Source organism: Rhinolophus ferrumequinum, chromosome 5 (assembly GCF_004115265.2).
Source record: "Rhinolophus ferrumequinum isolate MPI-CBG mRhiFer1 chromosome 5, mRhiFer1_v1.p, whole genome shotgun sequence".
NCBI classification, from domain to species: Eukaryota; Metazoa; Chordata; class Mammalia; order Chiroptera; family Rhinolophidae; genus Rhinolophus; species Rhinolophus ferrumequinum.
Genome location: NC_046288.1, coordinates 29150709 through 29170330, shown reverse-complemented (window position 1 = coordinate 29170330; position 19622 = coordinate 29150709). Strand labels below are relative to the sequence as shown.

At 36.0% G+C, this 19622-nt stretch overlaps 1 protein-coding gene and 1 non-coding gene across 12 annotated transcripts in view; both read right to left on the bottom strand.

Moving 5' to 3' along the window:
- Positions 1-19622, bottom strand: part of SLC4A4 (solute carrier family 4 member 4) — a 348583-nt gene that overhangs the window by 59067 nt on the left and 269894 nt on the right. For all 11 annotated transcript variants that reach the window (XM_033105862.1, XM_033105858.1, XM_033105861.1 and 8 more), the window contains 2 exons: positions 15273-15544; positions 3524-3594 (listed from right to left, as the gene is read on the bottom strand). In XM_033105862.1, the coding sequence (XP_032961753.1) occupies positions 3524-3594; positions 15273-15544 (343 nt within the window). The remainder of the gene's footprint in view (positions 1-3523; positions 3595-15272; positions 15545-19622) is intronic.
- Positions 5819-5892, bottom strand: TRNAT-GGU (transfer RNA threonine (anticodon GGU)). The gene has a single exon. It is a non-coding gene; the product is annotated as a tRNA-Thr (tRNA).

Genomic DNA, 19622 nt, shown 5'->3' with positions numbered 1-19622 from the left:
ATATATAGAGAATGAAATACTTCCCGTGACTAGCATGTCTCCATGTAGACATGATATTCTTCACTGGGTAATATAATAAGCAAAAAGGTAAAAATTTAAAATTCCACATTGCTCTCCTTGAGTACAGACTGGCAAAATATGTGTCTTTTTACATATATAAAAATGAGGGTAATGCTACAAATGGAAGTCTCAAGGTTAAATAGTACATTTACTCATTTAAGGATTTTGTTTCCCTGTAGTGGGTGAGCCCGATTTGCAGTAATCTGCAATCTTACTATATTACGGACAGGATGCATCTGAACTGCAGTTTTCCGTAGTTACATGTATTGTTGTAAAGTGCCAAAACGAATTGATTGTTCTGCTTGTGACTAAGATAATAGAAAGTTGCAGGACACTGTGATTCCAACCTAAGAACTAAAGCAAGCTGGATAAGCTATAAGATTATAGTTTTTAAAAATCCACCAGAGAGATGAGGATGCAGTGAAACCCAAATAAATTCTAAACAGTTACAAGACCTTCATAGGAATGAAGAGATCCACGGTCTCACCCCTGGCAGAGAAAGGTAGAAGATATATCAACTGTAGATGGAGGTAAGGAGATATAAGCCAGATCTTGAATGAGTTTTTAATGACTGCGTGTAGACTGGGGTGAAAGTACAATTCTAAGGAGCCCTAGGCATAGACGGAGCTTGCATCCACCCACCAAACTTTCTCACAGTCTTTGCTAAATGCCCAGGTAGTACACAAAAGGTTGGAGGTTAGACAAGATTGCTGAGGGAAATCCTGCCTTAGACACAGATGCAAGAAAGCCAGTTTCCTAAGATGGGAGGCAGAAAAGGAGAGCTGAGAGAAAACCCTCGGAGGCATTCAGGCAGCTCTGACTAGGAGGGCTAAGGCATCTGCCCTATGAGGGGCTGCAGGCAGAGCGGCTGGGAAAAGAAACATCTCCCAAGGTTCAGAAATCTGGGGCATAAAACAAGATGCAGAGCAGACCATTGGACACTCTGGGATGAGGGAAATGTTCTTTATCTTGTTTTGGGTGGTGTTTACATGAGTGTATAAATAGTCAAAATGCATCACAATGAGTATGTAAGAACTATGCATTTTATGACATGCCTTGATTTAATTAAAAAAAAAAAAAGAATCCAATGTGAAAAACAAATACTTAACTGATCCATTCAATCACCTCCTCAGAAGAGAGTGATGGTTAGATTTTTGAAATCTGGTCTTTCCCTTTGAGAGCTGCTAAGTGGAAGCCAACAGATCTTAATGCTTATAGTTTAGATATACAGTGTGGATAAGCTGTGGCTGGTCTCACAATTTTATAGGGACCTTTTAAAGAATTTTGTTTACAAGTTGAAGGACTATGCCAAATGAGAAATCTATGGGAAAACTGATGAAGATAAGAAGAATTAAAGACACGATCCAAACAATAAATGAAAATAACCGAAAACCTGCCTTTTTATCTTGAGGGTTGGTTATTCTAGAGTTCTAATCTCTGTCTGAAAGCTCTAATGCCCCAATTTTCCTGCTCTTTCCCCCTGAAAACACACCCCCCAGCACTAAGAAGAAAAAAGCTTGTCTTCAGCTAATGAAGCTGAAGGGAAAAAAGCCTTCCTCCCTCTAACACAATGTTCTCACAGGCCTGTGAGAGGGAATCTTGCTGGTGCCCAGAACTGCACGTCACTTTTACAGTACCTTATGTCATAATCTTACTATGGCTTAAATGAAAAGAAGGAAATTAAGTGCTAATGACTGTATGTCCTACAACAGGTTCAGGGTAGTAGAGCTAGCCTGGCTGGGCAAATAGAGGTCTCAGTAGCCTGTGACATGCAGTGGTTTCCAGTTTCTTCTTTCCACGAACCTGAGTTATGGAGGCAGCATGGCCTACTGGAATGATAATAATATCTAAATAGAATAATAACAGTACCTAACCTTGATTGAGAGATAAATACGTGTCAGCCACTATGCTAAGTCCTGCCTATCTATTAATTTGACCCATGTAGTAGTATCTTGGAGGTAAACATTATTAACATCAACATTTACAATGGGAAACCGAGAAGGTTCCACAGTAGTGGAGCCTGCATTTGAAACCAGGCAGTCTGACCCGAGAACTCAGTATCTGTAAGTTCTACATGAAACATTGTTCTGATTCCCCAAAGAATGGAAATAGGCAGTTTTGGAATTAGAAAGCTTTATATATATCAATTACTGGAGTCTCTCCAGGACTTGCCCAAAGACAGGGCTTAAAAATTCATTAAATTTAAAGCTTTCCTTGATTAGTTACAAAAAGAATTAAATTAGGCACAATCTCTTTTTAAGTCAGTGGAAGTGAGTGGTTTATTTATTTTTATTGGAAATTAACTTATGGTTTTAATTAATTGCATGTATTTTTAAATTTTTTAATTAGACTTTAATTAAAATTCTTTAACGTCTAGAAGAAACTATTTTTCTTTGTATTTTAATCAAGTCCTTTCAGGCAATAGGCTAACTGGCTCAAAGACTGAAAACTGAACTCTTTTCTATATGCGGCTCTTAAAGATACACCTACTGTCACACACACACATACACACACACACACTCAAACATAGAAGAAATCAAGAGGCAAAGTTTGGGGAAAGTCAGAGAAAACTTTAAAAAGTCAAGAGAGCCACAGAATAAGAAAACAAAAGAGAAATAGGGTCAAGCGAGAGTTGTCCAGGAAAGACAGAAAACATCATCTTTGAAGGAGAAGTTGTGGATACTCATTATATAATGTCTACAGAAGCATCCCGGTCTCCTGAGAGATGGGCACTCTATCAATACAAGGTATTACGGTTTCTATCTTTATAACTGAAAGATTGATATTCTTTGGTAAGAGTCCATATCCAGTAGAGAAGGAACACAATTGGAAGTCTGAAACAGCACTTTCCCTTTTTCTCCAACACAAAAGTCTCCTTCCAGTGTGTGACCTTCCATGCAAAACAGCTCATTTTTAAAGCTCAGTTCCAGATTCTTAAAGATCCTTGGTTACAAGCCATGGGAAAGGATATCATGTGACAGAGGCACAGTCTTTTCTAAGTGACAGAGGAAATGTCCTGCTACAATCACCCTTAGTGAAGAGAACACAGCACCATTTGGTAGCCAGAAGAATTCTTAATCATACCAGAAAGAGAGAGAGAATACCATGCTCTCATTTCTCGACTTCCCTCATTTTCCCTTGTAAAAATATTTCAAGGTGGCAATTAAGGGGATATAGTAATTAACTTCCCAAGAGAGTTTAAAAAGTAAGTGGTAGAAGTAAACATTCACTTTAGTTTGAAAACAAAAACAAAAAGCTTGACTAGAGCAAGGAAAGTAGGAAAGTGTTTTTTTCTGCCTTCTACTATCACTGATTATTAAATATGTGTTCATGCTCAGATTGCTGAATGGCAGGAGACATTATGAATATGAGATGAATGGTATGAGACTTTATAATATAAATATAATAATTAGAGTATATAATATGCAAGTGTGCAAGTGGTTTGAAATATTAAGTCACTCACCAAATCAGTAGAAGACAGAGTTGGCAAATCCTCTGGAGCCATTGTAGTGTCATTAGATATTGAGATATTAACTGTAAGAAAAAAGACAATTTTTACTATAAAAATAAAATAAAAAAGACTAAAATGCATAATTAGTAATCTAAAAAAGCAGGGTTAAGCATTAAAAATGTCTTCAAACAACATAAGGGCACAATGAATTATTCCTTATTATAACTATATTTACTTTCATCTAGATAAATAACCAAAAATTTGGACACATCTATTTTCCTGAAATCTGATAAGAAACAATGGCAAATATTTAATGAGATGGTATAAAACTTACTTGTTTCAGGTTTCCAAAAAAAAAAAAAAAAACTTCTCTGTTACTAAAAGGCATTCAATATTATTTTGCCTGGTGGAAGAAATGGCTGTTAATAGGTGAGTAAGTTGATGACTGGCTTCGTGTAGAGTCAAATTTCAGAAATTGGAGTTTTACTAACTAAGAATTAACTGATTTGGGAGGGAAAAAACAATTAACTGATTTGGTATTTTTGGAAATTTAGACTGTATATGAGAAATTCAGACTGTATATCTCTGCAAAATGTGTAAAAACAAAAAGGTGCTTAAATAATAAATTACATAAATATAATTGGGATGAATGTTTAATCCAAATTTGAAAATTATTTTCATATAATTTGGCATCACTTGTAGATTTAAGATATCACTTGCAGAAGAACCTAATTTATTTATTAAACCAACCCTGCTCTTGGAAATATTTCTTTTTTTTTTTCTATTTATGAGTCAAATTAAAACATAATATTTAAAAAGTATTCTATAATTAAAACATTTTTCTTTATCAGATGACCTTTTATCCCTTATGTGAAACTTTACGTATTATTAAAAAAAACTGTTACTCAGAGAATATCCCTAATTTATGGAAATAATATTAACACTTATTAGGTTTCTGTCTTTGAGGACCACATTTTTCATTTAACATGCAAACTGTCAATTATTGTGTGGGCCCTGAGAACCACCTCTTTTTCAAGCTCCTAACCTGTCCTTTTAGTTTGCCATGGTTCAGGTCTTGTCTACATAAACTTGTGAGGAGAAATAGTTAAGTTATTTGACTGTTGAACTTAAGAATGTAAGATCCATGAGGGAAGAATAGAAGGGGCATGTCTTGTTCACTGCTTTTCTCCAGAATCTGCCCGGGCTGGCACTTAAGTAAAAGGAACTCAAAAATATTTGTTTATCATTCAGTCTTTAAAAAGAAGGAAATCCTGCCACTTGTGACAACATGGATAAAACTGGAGCACATTATGCTAAGTAAAATAAGTCAGACAGAGAAAGATAAATACTGTATGGGATCACTTATAGGTAGAATCTAAAAGAAAAGAGAAGAGAAGGGAAGGGAAGGGAAGGGAAGAGAAAGGAAAGGAAGGGAAAGGAAGGGAATGGAAGGAAGGAAAAAGAAAAAAGAAAAAAAGTCTAACTCATTGAAACAGAGACGAGAACGGTGGTTGCCAGATGCCGGGGGTGGGGGAAATAGGAAGAGGTTGGCAAAAGGGTACAAACTTTCAGTTATAAGATGAATAAAGTCTGAGGATCTAATGAATAACATGGCGACTATAACTGATAGTCTGTATTGTATAACTGAAATTTACTAAGAGAGTAGAATTTAAGTGTTCTCACCAAATAAAATAAATACGTGAGGTTATGGATGTGTTAATTAACTTGGGAATCCTTTCACAATGTATACATATATGAAGTTATTATGTTGTAATTTTAAATATATTAAAACTTTATTTGTCGATTATACGTCAATAAAGCTGAAAAAATATTTAACTGTCAATAAAAGAAGCTAGGACAGCAGCCATTTAATGACTACAAAAAAATGAAAGCAGATAAAAGCAAAAGAAATGAAATAAGAAAAGCAAAAAAAGAAAGAAAATATTTAGCTTGAGTCCTAGTTTTTCTTAATTTGGGTATCCATTTTGATCTTTGAAGGGTCTGGAATTGGTAAACTTTTAATCTAAAGCAAGCTGTTTCCAGGGCTTCCCTATTTCCTCCATAAAACAAGCATAAATGCAAACTGTTTGCTTATCCTCTGTTTCATTACAGGTCACAAAAATAATCAAAATAGGCTAAAGGATGCTTGGCCCAAACAATAAAACAGAACATGAATCCATTCCCAGAAGGAAGAAGATGTTAGTAAATTATTATTAACAAAACTCAGATTTTTATTACTATTTTGTTAGAAAAAGCTTAAATTACATTTTTTTTTTTTTTTTTTTTTAAGGAGGGCACAGCTCACAGTGGCCCATGCGGGGATCGAACCAGCAACCTTCGTGCTACCAGCACCAAGCTCTAACCAACTGAGCTAACCGGCCACCCCCTTAAATTACATTTTCTTACAATATTCCATTCGTTCACTTAAAAACATATAAGACCACATAACAGGTATACTTTTATACCCATTCTATTGTGGATGGGATTCTGAAACGTGTTATGTCAGGTTTCTCGCCCAGGATTACCATACAGAGTCAATCAGAAGTAGAGTTGGTACCAAATCCTTGTTCAGCACTCTTTCTTTTCCTAACCAGCATTTCTAATTATCAAAATCAAGATGATTTATGTGGCCACAGAACTAAAGGTGGGATAGTACTTGCCAATGTTAGATGATGTGAATCTCGACTAGTAGCTGAATAGTTTTGACTTAACTGAGCGTCTGAAGGAAAACAGTGTATGTGAAATAACAGGCACTATTTAGATGGTGTCTGGGAAGCTGCTCTTCCTGAGCTAGAATCTTTAATGCAATTTATGAGCTTCCTGTCACAAAACAGTGAAGGTCTTTTTGCAACAAACTTTTCTGCATAAAAACAAGGAGTGAGGAGTGAGAAGGAAAGACAGTCAAAACTCCTTCTTTGTGAAATGAATGACGGATGATAAAGACCATGAGTGGACTAAAATAGAATTACAACCTGAACTTTTAGTAACTATTCTGGAGGTTTGGATACACATCAATTCTGCTCATAAAATTCCTTTTTATTTTTCAGTCTTCCTCTGAGATAAGCTATTAAAGCACATTGGCTCTCAAAATCCTAAAAGACCAGTATCAAAAACACAGTAAAAGGTATAAACTTTTTTTATACTTATTTTAATAAGTAGTTGCTTCAAGAGAAAGACTTCAAAATAAATATACAAACAAGCACTTCCATATATGCATGGACTCTACCATATTCTGTGTGTGTGTGTGTGTGTGTGTACGCGTATAGACACACACACACATACAGAATATAGTAGAGTCCATAAATAAGATTTAAAATTAATTTCTTTAAACTCACAGAAGAGAAAATGATTAATTCTAATTGGGAGCTTGGTCTACAAGAGCCATTGGTCACCATTTGGATCCAGACACATACAATGCAAATATTTTGGCAAACAATTGCAGAATGGTCTGTTTATACACAATCTGCAACATCTTTAATCAGGATTCTGGAAAGGCCAATGGGAAAGCCAAAACATGCTGCTCTCTATGTGTCTTCATTATTTGCTTGGCACCATGGTGAAGCAAAGAAACTCTTTGCCCTAAGAGTTGGGCTCATTTAGAATTAGCCAATTGTTACTGGGACAGTCTGTGTCCCATACTTGGGTTTCAGGGAGTTTCCACAGGTTGATCGTTTTATGTTACTTGGATTTTCACTTCTTGATCCTCCTTCCCATGTATCAAAATCTAGCTGATCCTCTGGAATGGGGAATGAACACTGTCAGTAATAAACATTTTAAAATGTGTCTGTGAGCTGGCTTTTCCTTCTTGATGCTTAATAAGAGATCTGGAGAAAGAACAGACTGCAGGAGCTATGAGCAGACACATCCATGTGTCACTGTGCCCTCCTGCAAAAGGAATATCAATTGCACTGTTTAAGGTTGTCCTTTATCCTCTAGTGACCTGGCACGAGGAACTATCCTATGACTCCTCTACTTCACACGTTAGCAGGAAATGTACCATCAGGAATACACACAACAGCTCACTTGAACCATGAGATCAAGTACAAGCAATAAGTGGCCCCTGAAGCAGATCTGTCTGCTTTGAGGTACCAACACATCACAATATAGAGAAAGGAATACTAGGGGACTGGGCTGGAATTCTGGTTCCACCTTCTGGAACCAGAATTCTCCACCTTCTGGAGCACAGTGCCCCCAAACTCCCTCACTACATACTCTTCAGGAAGTTAACTCACTCCTTTCGACTACAAGTCCCTCATTGGTGAAATTGGATTTGAAACCATCTACCTCATAAGGTTACGGTGCAGATTAAACAAGACATTGTTAGCAGAGTGTCCAGTACCAGGTAAGAGCTAAATAAATGACAGCCAAGATTATTTCCAGCTTTATGACCTGGAGAATGTAGAACTTCACACCTGAGAAGAATGTCAGCTACCTCACAGAGTTTATGTAATGATTAAATACGTATATAGATATTATAATATAATCTAGCATAACATAATATATATTAAAATGTAGTTTATTAAAATCCCCTAGTAAAATGTCTATCACTTGGATGGTATTTAATCAATGTTAGCCAAATCTGAATCTATACCCTCAACATTGCTTGTAGAGTTTCAATACATAATGTGGAACTGATTAGTCTGCCTTGAATTACAATAAATTTAAGGGTATTCTTCATGACAATAAAACTTTAATATTTTATTCCATTCTATTTAAGCAACATCTTGAGGAAACTGAGTAACTGGAAAATAGATACAGAATAAAATTAAATAAGCTTCTTGCCTGCATGGTCATGTCAGATTTATTTAAGAGTCCTCAACAACATGAACAAACAAGTGCCTCTTGATCAAGTCAAATATTTATGCTTCCGATTTCCAGATCAGTAAAGGCCAAAATGGCTTTTTCAGGGATGACAAAGTGAATGAGGAAAACTTTGGGGAAAGTAGCTCTTAGGGAAATTACCTGCCACTATACCACCAATCTTAAAACAAAATTATTAGAAAGTTTTTCTTCACTTTTCCTTATTATCCTTTTTGTTTCCCTAAGTATTATAAACTAAGCCTGATGCTTGAGATTTTCACTATAACGAGGCAAGTTCAAGTTATGACACTCTTCCACCCATGGGCACTTTTCACATGTTCACCTATGATACTGCACTGGAAATTAAAGAGCTGAACTACTGTCTTGTATTAAGCTAGATATATTTAGCCACTATTTTCACAAAACTTCTCTTCCATACCCACTCATCCTTGCATTTAGGATGTGTATAGACATTATTCTGGGGTTGGTTTTCACAACCTGTGTTTTATGCAAACCCAAAGCTAGAGAAACTTGAGGTCTGGTGATTATCCAAATTCATTGCTTCTCCTTTTCTGATTCCTGCAAGCATTATACAGAAATTGCTAAAATATCGGTTAGGACAGTAAAAGAAAACTAAAATGATGGGTCCTTCAAGTATCTATGGTTTTCTCAAAAGACCATATTACCACGAATGATGTCAGCTGTGCTGGTAAAGTGTCCTTACAAATGCAAGCCTGAGTAATGCTATACCAGAGGGCCTTGTACTTCCTGTTTAACCATTAGTCTACGATTTAAACCTACTTTGTAATCTAAGGAGGGAATGACACACAATAAAAAAAATTGCACAGAACATGATGCAGGTCATGGGAGATAAATTAGGATTTTCTTTCATTTTCTTGTAATTTGCTTTCTAATTATGAAACACATACTGACTATAATATGGGACCACAGGAATTATGCACTAGCAGTTCTTTCTAATGGTCATAACATACTAGTAGATAGCATTTATTAATATAATAGAAAAATTATATATAAAAATGGTAATGAAATTCCACTTTAGTGACAACCATTTTAGATCCTCTGTGGAAGATCCTCTCTGGAAGCCTCTGTGAATAGAAAGGTATGGAAATGGAAGCCACGGCCACTTCCAATCACTTGAGTTGGTCTTATAGTTTCACACCAGGGAAAAGGTCATCTTCTACTTATAGATACCATAGAAATGATGCACTTGGTGCCTGAGAAAGGCTCTATTCCTCTTAATCATTCATCCATTATTAAGCACGTTCTCCCTGGAACAGTCAACAGTGAATCAGTAAAATATATTCCTTCTGTTAACAATAAAGCATAGTTTCTACCCACTTGAGGCAATTTTTCTTGCTTTTCTAATTTATCATTTTTAGCAAGGCTTCTTTCCTTGCCAGATACAAAACCAATACCTGGTCAGAATATTTATTTTGGCCTTTCCAAAATATTAGCATGCCCTTAAGTGTATAGTTACTGCAACCTTGACACATTAAGCAAATGAATACAGGTACTAAAGTAGAAATTTACTTCTAAAGTCTGGGTCAAATGAAAATCTGACCTTGTTCATTTAAAAAGTGAGTAACACTAAAAAACAACACATTTTAATAATCAATATGTATATATGGTTTGTGTGTATGTGTGTGTGGTGTGCATTCTACTTCATTGTGAGTAGCACAATTGCTAAAAAACAATGAAACAGGTCCTCAGTACATTTCTGTGGATGGCAGAAGAGGAAGGAAAAAAGGGTAGGGGAAAGAAAGGAAGAAAGTCCACGTCTTATTTCCAATTTACAAAATTCTGGCATTTATGTTTTTGAATAAATTAGATAGATTCCTCTAAGAAGAACTGAACATCTCACCTTAACGACTTTGAAGCCTTCTCCACATGACCATGTATGTGTACAATACTTCTATTGTCTTCAGATTCAGTGGAATAGTATTAAATTATCTAACTATGATGTGCTGAATTCCTTAACATTTTTTTCTTTAAATATGACTTCAACGTTTCACATTTATCTACAATGGCATATTAGTTGTTAATTTTTTTTTTTTTTTTTGGCAGGCTTCCAGTAGAAGCCTAGTTAGTATCTTTCTCTAGTAAAATTTCAGGGAAAACAAAATGTTTGAACTCCTTTAAACGAATACAATTAGAAGACTAAACTGGCTGGAGAAAGTTTTGTGGGACAATGAGAAATGACGGGAAAAAAAAGAACAAATTTTTATGCAGTGTCTGTTACCCTGTTTGCCCGAAAATAAGACCTAGCTGGACAATCAGCTCTAATGTGTCCTTCGGAGCAAAAATTAATATAAGAGCTGGTCTTAATTTACTGTAATATAAGACCGGGTCTTATATTTTATAATATTATTAATATTATTAATATTAATATAAGACCTGGTATTACATTGTATTGTCTTATATATTATATTATATTATATTATATCCGGTCTTATAGTAAAATAAGACTGGGTCTTATATTAATTTTTGCTCCAAAAGACGCATTAGAGTTGATTATTCAGCTAGGTCTTATTTCCAGGGAAACACGGTAGATGCCAAACACTTTTACATATAGTATTTCATTCATCCCTTACAGTAACCTCTTAGAACAAGTACAATTACTAACCCAGTTCACAGATTATGAAACAAAAAGCTTAGGTAATTAGCTTAGCCCAGGGTCACACTGCTAGTTCGAGTTGAAATTCAAACTCAGTTTCCTTTTCTCCAAAGCACATATTTGTTTACACTTTATCACACTAGCAATTTTCTAAATTGGGATGTTGGTGATGGAATGAGATATTCTGACTTGTCCTTTAACAGAATATTTTTCAGTTTTTACTTTTGGCTTTAGAACTGAATCATCCTTCTTATACCCCTCTGCTGTGTAACCATCAAGACAAAGTGGGTAATATAATATCTGTTGCCACTACAAACATTAATAGCTATCCTATCTCTGAGAAAAGGAAATTTTAGCACAAAACCCATGTATCTACCTGACTAATAGGTCAAACTTCATGGCCAGTTTTAGCACTTGCAATGGAGCGGCCTCAGTTCCTCAGTAAGTGAGAACTAGGTATGTGGCCTGGATTACTGAGCAATAGTTAGCGTGAGGAGAAGGGAGAAAAAGGTAAAGAAAATGGAAACTCAGGAAGTGACGAAGTTTTAAGGCTGCAAGTAAGAACAAGAAAGATGAGGAAGACAGAAAGGAGGAAAGGTTGTCTTCACAAAGCACAAAAGAAATCACAGTACTATTGTGGCCATAAACAGAGTTTTCTCAGTAATAAGTGACTCCGATTTCCTTTCCTGTAAAATCATTGCTCAGTTTGCAAGATCACGACTACATCTGTGCAGTTGCTGGTTCATCGTTACATACTGCCCAGTGTTGAAAAACAAGTCACCCGCCAGTTTAAATATTATTGACTCATTGATTGAATTCTTTTACTAGGAGTGCATGTTGTGATGAAAGGGCAGTCTTTTGTTGTTTTTAGAATACTTACTCTAGCTGTACATGTAACTGTATTATTCTCTCACTATCATTTTTCAGTTTGCTATCATGAGGTACTAAATTTAAGGTGGATCTATGTAGTTTGCTATTAAAAAAGCATTAAGGTTACAGGAGAAATACATAATCATTAATCTTAAGGGGTTTTGTAAAACATGGATTGTCATGATAATGTAAATATGCATTTGCCTTTTTCCAAACCAGATTTCATCTCCATAGGTTTATATAATCCTTGCATTCATAAACATATGGTTCACGAGTGCAACTTAGCTGGACGACTAAAAATACTGGGTGCAACCAAAAATCTTATTGCAGAATGGCCTAATTCCCAACAATACTTGCTCAGAAGGGAGAATGATGAAGACTGATTTGTTTTATCATTCATACTTAAAGGCTACATAGAAACTTTAAACGTTAATGAATAATAACAGCAATAATAATAGCAGTTAACATTTAATTACTTAATACATATTAGAAACTGTCCTAAGTGCTTTGTCTATACTACCCATCAAAACAATTCTACAAAGTAGGTACTATTTTAAACCCCATTTTACAGATGATCTGGTAAGACTAAGCTACACTGACTTTAGTATATGTGCTGCCGAAGCGAGCACAAGACTAAGCTACACTGAGAAAAGGAACTTGCCCAAAGTAACAACTGGGCATTAGCCACACTGGGACAGGAATATGAAATTTCCTGACTTCAAAGCAAAGTGGCACTGCTTTACTGGTACCTGCTAGAGAGAGTAGGAATTGTCAGAGTCCTTCCGAGACACCTCCTAGCTATTTAGGAATGACTTTTACACAGCTGGGGGAAATAAGTCAAAGGAAAAGTTGTCACCACTTCAGCTAGCACTTGTCATGTCAATGTAAAATCAGTTCAACACTCAACATCACTTTTTCAAAAACACAAATATCCCTCTTGGCAGACTACATGTAAAATCTTGGTCTTATCTTTTACAATGAAAACACATTCAGATATGTCTTCCTGGGTTTCATATCTGAAACCTGGGTTACCTTTTCAGCCAACATCCCAGTAAAACAATGGATGCAAGTTTCCATTAGCCTCACGTAGGTACAGGGCTGACAAGAGGTTTTTTGTGACAGGGTAGCTGATGAAGCCCTCATCTGGCTTTATGAACACCGCAGATCTCAGAACAACTGAGTAGTATTTTTTTTCCTTTAGAAAATCTTACTGTATGATTACTCAGACTTACCTAAGAAGTCAGCTTATAGACTTTTCCATAAATACATTAATACATACAGATGGAGAGAAATAAATAAATGAAAAGGAGAGTTCAAAGTCCCACAGTTAAATACAGTAAGTCCTCACTTAACGCCGTCAATAGGTTCTGTAACTTCAGGCGAAATGAAGTATAATAAAACCAATTTCACCGTAGGCTAACTGACTATAAATAAGAGTTAAGTTCCTATAGCATATCATCAACATATTAACAAAACAACGCTGAACAAAATAATGTATTCAAGGACATACTGTATGTCTATGATCCAATATTTTGAATATGTGTAGTGTGGACTTCCCCTGAAAGTCCAGGGTGGTGGTTACGAGAGGTTTTGCCCCCTTCTCTCCTAGAAGAGATCTACACAGTTGTGTCATGGCAACATTTGTGTTCCCTGAGAAATATATTTAATTCTTTCTAATAATAATACCTATCGTATATTGAATACCTACTCTTTTCTAAGCACTTTTTAAGTTATGAAGTATTTCCAAGCATTATACATCTTATGATAATGATGATGATAATAATAATAATAATAATAATAATAATAATAGTAACAACAACTGTGTCATTCATGTTCTCTTGAATCTTTGTATTTCCACTTTGTATTCTCTCTGCTTTGCTTATAAGCATAGGTTTTCTTTTAAGGTGTGTTGATTTTTCTTCAACGAGACAAAAGATATCCTTGAGTGCAAAGCCCAATAATGCTCTATCTTTTCATCAACGTTACTGACAGCCTCATGTTTAGGGAGATACTGTTCTCCTTTCTCTCACCATTCAAGATACATATCCGTTTTCTAAGACTTCTCCACAAAAGTGGCAGAGAAGAATGAAGATATACGACTCAAATATCTTGGAGTAATCTGACACAGCCACCACAAGCATCAAAATTCTTTGTAGCATCTTGTTTAGGTTTTAAATTCATAAGCATTTTGCATTTTAGTCTATAATACAAGCACGTTTGTTTTACCGTAAATATTAAGAGGTTTTTCCTCAGACTTGCAGGAATGTGCCCCACACTTAGGCCCAGGTTTACACAGCCCTCGGAACACTGCTGCACTTCTGCTGCTATAAGGCCTTAGTCAAAAACCGTGGGTTGCATATCAATTTTTATTTTAAGGGGCATCGATCTGTAGCTAACTGCTTAACTTAGGATCATTAGCACTATTACCATTGAATTGCCTAGAACAGATGTAAAGCAATGCGCCTCAAAGTGAATTCTTTGTTATAAATGCCTTCCATATTATAAAATGATGATGAATTACTCCAAGAAAAATTTCCAAAGACCAGGTTGAGCACTTTTTTGTGAAAAAGTTCTCAGGTTTGGCAAGATAGATGTTAAAGTGCTAAGATGTATAGAATCACATACATTACCCAGAAGTTATTTTTACTTTTATGTCTTTCCTGACTCTAGAGCATAAATCTTCTCTGAGAACATAACATTCTTTCTTTTCTTACTTTCTTTTGTTTCTTCTTTTCCTTTTCTTTCCTTTCTTTTTTATGTTGTCTAACGGAGATTAACATTAAAGCCTACTACGTTACCACTAGGTGACTCAAGTCTGAATTTGTTTTGTAATTTCATGCCTCAAATTACACAAAGTAAATTAGTATCTCCTTTGTTTCTTCCATAGGCTTAAAATAATCTATTTCGAGTTTACTTAAAGGAGGAGATTCCTATAGCAATAAGGAGGCAGTGAAACATAAGCTAAAAGTTCAGAGGACTAGGTTTGTCTGGTCCTTACATCTGTTAATACAGACGGTGCCAAAAAAATGTATACACATTTTAAGAAAGGAAAAACTGTATGAAAATTGTAATATTCAATATATACTGATAACAAAAGACGAATACAAGTCATGTGTATACATTTTTTTGGCACCCCCGATATATGTAGCAGGTTTCCTCACCTATCAGATAAGATTAAGTATAATATACACAAAATTTCCTTGCAAATACTGTGGTTTAAGTATTGAGCTAATTATGTTTATATTCCAGAGCTCCTGGTTTCACCTCCTGATTGAATCACATGGCTAAGATACCTCAGGTAATGAGACTTTCAATTCAGCAGGATGGTTTCTCAGAGAAACTAAAATAAACTCCTTTCCTGAGGATCACGACACCATGTTGAAAGCTGTCATGCATGAAGCCCACACCTTCCTCCAAACACAGGGCAAGCACAAACACTAGGCACGATGTCCTCACCTGGGTCGGGCGGCATACAGGCACAGGAAAAATGAGTATTGTAGCCCACTTTGAAGTCGGAGTTGATGGGGTAGTAATGAGCAAGCTTGATCATCTTCTTGAAAGCATCGTAGATAAAGATGAAGCTAATGAGAGAAGAGAAGCCTTCTTCGGTGAAGCGAGTGAAGTACTGAACCAAGAAGCTGGCATCAGTAGCAACCAAAATGAAACACAGGAAGGCTGACCACAGGCCAATCCACAGGCGGAACTCCAAATAGTTAAAATTATGGTCCCTGAAAAGAAGGAAGAAAGGTTAGATGCCTCCACGGAACACAAAGAATAATATAAAACTACCAAATGCCTGCAAAAAGATTGCTAAAAACACACTAGATAGAATGCTTATTCTTGATTTTATCCCCAAAATATTAAATTTAAGGGTTGGTCTAGTAATATTATTATGCTACCATAGAGAAATAATTCCAGAAATTTGAGAAAAGCACATCAAAAGTTGTCATACCATTGGTATGTGAGTAATTCACTAATTTCCTCCTTTAAAAATATGGTCCCTGCCTTCATGGAATTTATAGCCAAGGAATTTGAAAGCCTAACATTGGTACCCAGCATGTGCCCAACATATGTTTGTGAGCTTTACTAGTTAATTAAGACACTAAGATAAATATATTCTCGGTCTCCAAGTCATTGCAGTCTACTGAGGGAGACAAACTAATGAACAATCACACTATAAAATACTAAGTGATACCTAAAGGTTCACACAGTGTCACAGAAGGAGTGATACTAATTCTGGTTGGGAAGATAGACGAAGCTGCAGAAAAAATTCAAAGGTACTTACATAGGAACTTTCCTGGAAGATGGCGGGGGAGGCAGGGTAGGCTAGGAAGAGCTGAAAGAGTCCTTAAAAAGGCACGAGACCCCATATAACGCTCACTGTGGACAGAGTGCCACCAACATGAGCACATGACATTAGAAACATAGGCTGCAGTCAGATCAAGAAAGGCTGTCTTGCGTGCTATAACCAGACGCTCCCACCTCTCCTGATATTTATCCACTGATAATGATACCCTTCTGCCAAGCTGTGTGTGAAGAAGTATCTTGTTGATCACCTTTTCTGTCTGTGACTATCCCACGGTACTGTTAGAACAGACCACTGCCAACAAAGGGGCCATTGTTTTTTTTGATGCCCTTCTATTTCTTACAAGTGAATAGTTCAAGATTCACATTTAGGAAAATATGGGAGAAGTGCTGACCTTTTACCATTTCATACTGATTCTTTTAAAATTATGTGGAGAGTGTGTTATAATACTTTTTTCTCATAATTTTTTGGGGGGTTAAAAAAGCAGATAGTAGTAGTCACATTTCCTGTCTGAGAAAAAGAACTAAATCAAGGATCATGCATGCTCAAAGCACTGTAGTCTTGCTTTTAGACAATGAGTTTCTGATAACTGTCAGTGATGTAGTTCAGTACTTTCCTGAAGGCATTGTATCAACACCTTCACCACCACCAACCCAGTCTGGGCCAACAAGAAGTCATTGTCTGCTTATTACAAAACTTCCTTACTGATATCCTTACTCATATCCATGTTTGCACTGCTCAAAGCAATTTTCCACAGCACAGACGAAAGGATCTTTCTAAATGTAAACGGGATATCTCCCAAACCTTTCGAGTTTCCCACCGCTCTCCGAATCAAATTCAAATCTTCCACCTAGCACGGTGCCGGGCACATAGAAGGTGCCCAGTGAAGACTTGCTGGATGCATTAACACATGCCTGTGGCCTACGACTTTACTGAGACAGATAGCGACTGAACAGTTACTGACATTGACCTATGAGCTGTCGTACGGCACCAGGAGAAAATTGACTAAAAATTTTATGAAACATTAGAATTAACAGTTCCTTAGATATTATGATGGTTAATTTTATGTGTCAACTTCTCTGGGCTATGGGGTGCCCAGATATCGGATCAAATATTCTGAGTGCTTCTTTCAGGGTATTTTTGCATGATATTAACATTGAAATTGGTAGACTGCGTAAAGCAGACTGCTGCCCATAATGCGGGAGCGCCTCACCCAAGCAGTCAAAGGCCTGAATAGAACAAAAAGACTGGCCTCCCCCAAGCAAGAGAGCATTCTCCCGCAGACTGCCTTCGGACTTCATCTATAACATGGGCTCTTCCTACCTCCGTAGCAGAAAACCTTTGAATATCAACTCTCCTGGGTATCCAGCCTGCTGGCTCACCCTGCAGATTTTAGACTTGTAACCCTCTATAACAGTATGTGCAAATTCCTTACAATAAATCTCTTTATATATGTACATACAGTAAACCTCTATAACAATATGTGCTGATTCCTTATAATAAATCTCTTTATATATGTACATACTCATACACATTCTATCGGTCCTGTTTCTCTGGAGAATCCTGACTAATACAGATACCATTTAGTCAAATATGCCTAATTTTATAGATGAGCACACCAAGGCCAATGCAAGTTGAGTCATTTATTCAGTGCCAAGGTTTTAATGGCAGAACTGGACCAGAAAACAAATTGTGTTCTTACTCTGGCCCTTTTAAAAATTACACCATGGTCCCCCTCTCCTATTTGTATTTAGTGAATGATAGGGTGGGCCTTAATGTCATTGTCCTTTGTTTCCCTCTTCTCACCAAATCACCAAAATTGGAATACATTCCCAAAGCAAGAGATTATCTACAATGGGGTAGATAGTTCTGGTCTACAGATTTCCCGGGATCTTTCTGAAGACACCTTTTGCATTCCCTTCCAGTTTCCTTTATGTCTGGAACGCCAATGTTTAATCCTAAGCATGTCTTTGTGACATAGACTTTAGAAAAAGCTAAATTCTGGGAATTTGAGATAATTTACATTGTCATACAATGTACCAACGTCAGAGTCAGAGCTAAGAAACAGTTTTATTATTTCTGAGCCAACAGACTTTTCTTTCAAGTTTTAACCAATTACCTAGTTTTGCTTCCCTAACAAGATGAAAGAGCAATTTTGATTTGTTCTAAGAATGCTAACAATTGTTTATAGAATTGATGTTTACAGGACAGGATGAGCTACAAATCCATCAACTAGCTATCTAATGGTTAGGAACATGATCAGTTTGAGTCCAAGGGAAAAAATATGCATGTTGATCAGTTTGAGTCCAAGGGAAAAAATATGCATGTATAAACTTAAGTCTTAGGACCTACACAACGTATCAGCCTAGCTTCCCTAAAATCTTTAAAGACTTCCAGAGTAGCTATATAAGAATAATTGAAATAAAATCCCTAAAACCAATGCCACTTCATTATGAAAGTGATATGTTTACAGCAGCAAGGAGGGGGATAAGAGATGAGAAACTTTTTTAAACAAGTTGATCAATAATAATGACTACAATAAAATGGCAATATTACATCCAATAATACTATCAGTTCCTTTGGTGCCAAGGAAAAGACAGTAAGAGACCAAAGAAACTATGGTGAATTAGAAGGATAAAATGGGTTTATATTCTTATGGTACCATTTAGTGTTCCTAGATATTTTGAGTTAATTTCTGAGTAGCATAAAACCAAAGATAGAGACAAACTGAAGAACTCCTATTTCAAACATGCTACAGAAATAAGTGTTCAGCCATTGACAAATAAATATAAACTCCCTAAACGAATTAAACCAATAATATAGTAGAAGAAAATAATCATTTGAAGGACTCTAAGTAAATTGTTCAAAGAATATAAGGAAGAAATTATCAAACGACCAAATGACAATTATACAGGCTAAAATCTAACTTAAATTATGAAGATCCTACATGACTTAGAACACATAGTTAAAACTTCTTTCATATTCCTCACTCAAGAAAAATAAATCTAATTCTCTATTATTGTTATACAATGTTTAAAAATAGTATAAAACAGACTGCAAAATTGGGAAAACACTTATGAGCTCTTTCCTTCATTGTGTGACTAATTTTAAAAGGTGACAGCACATCATTCATATTCTTTTATGACTCTCCAATTTACAGGGAAAATATTAAAACCTGTGTCCCATGTCAGAGATAGATCTGTAGATTATGTGGAGTTACTGTTTGAGTCCACTGAATCTGTAAAACAAGGATTTACCTATTTGTCAAAAAAATGGTAAAATATGTGGGGTAAATCTGGGCAAGACAGAGTAAAACAGTTTCTTTACTGAAGGACTTCTCAGATCCCTTACTAAGCTAAAGTGTAAAGTGGGTTACCAAGAGGGAGGTATGTAGCATTTTCCAGAATTGCTGGGGTCATGGAAGCTTTTTGCATAGAGCCTCTAATGGGAATAGTAATTGATGAAACACACTTTGGGAATTAGTGATCTACACCAAAACC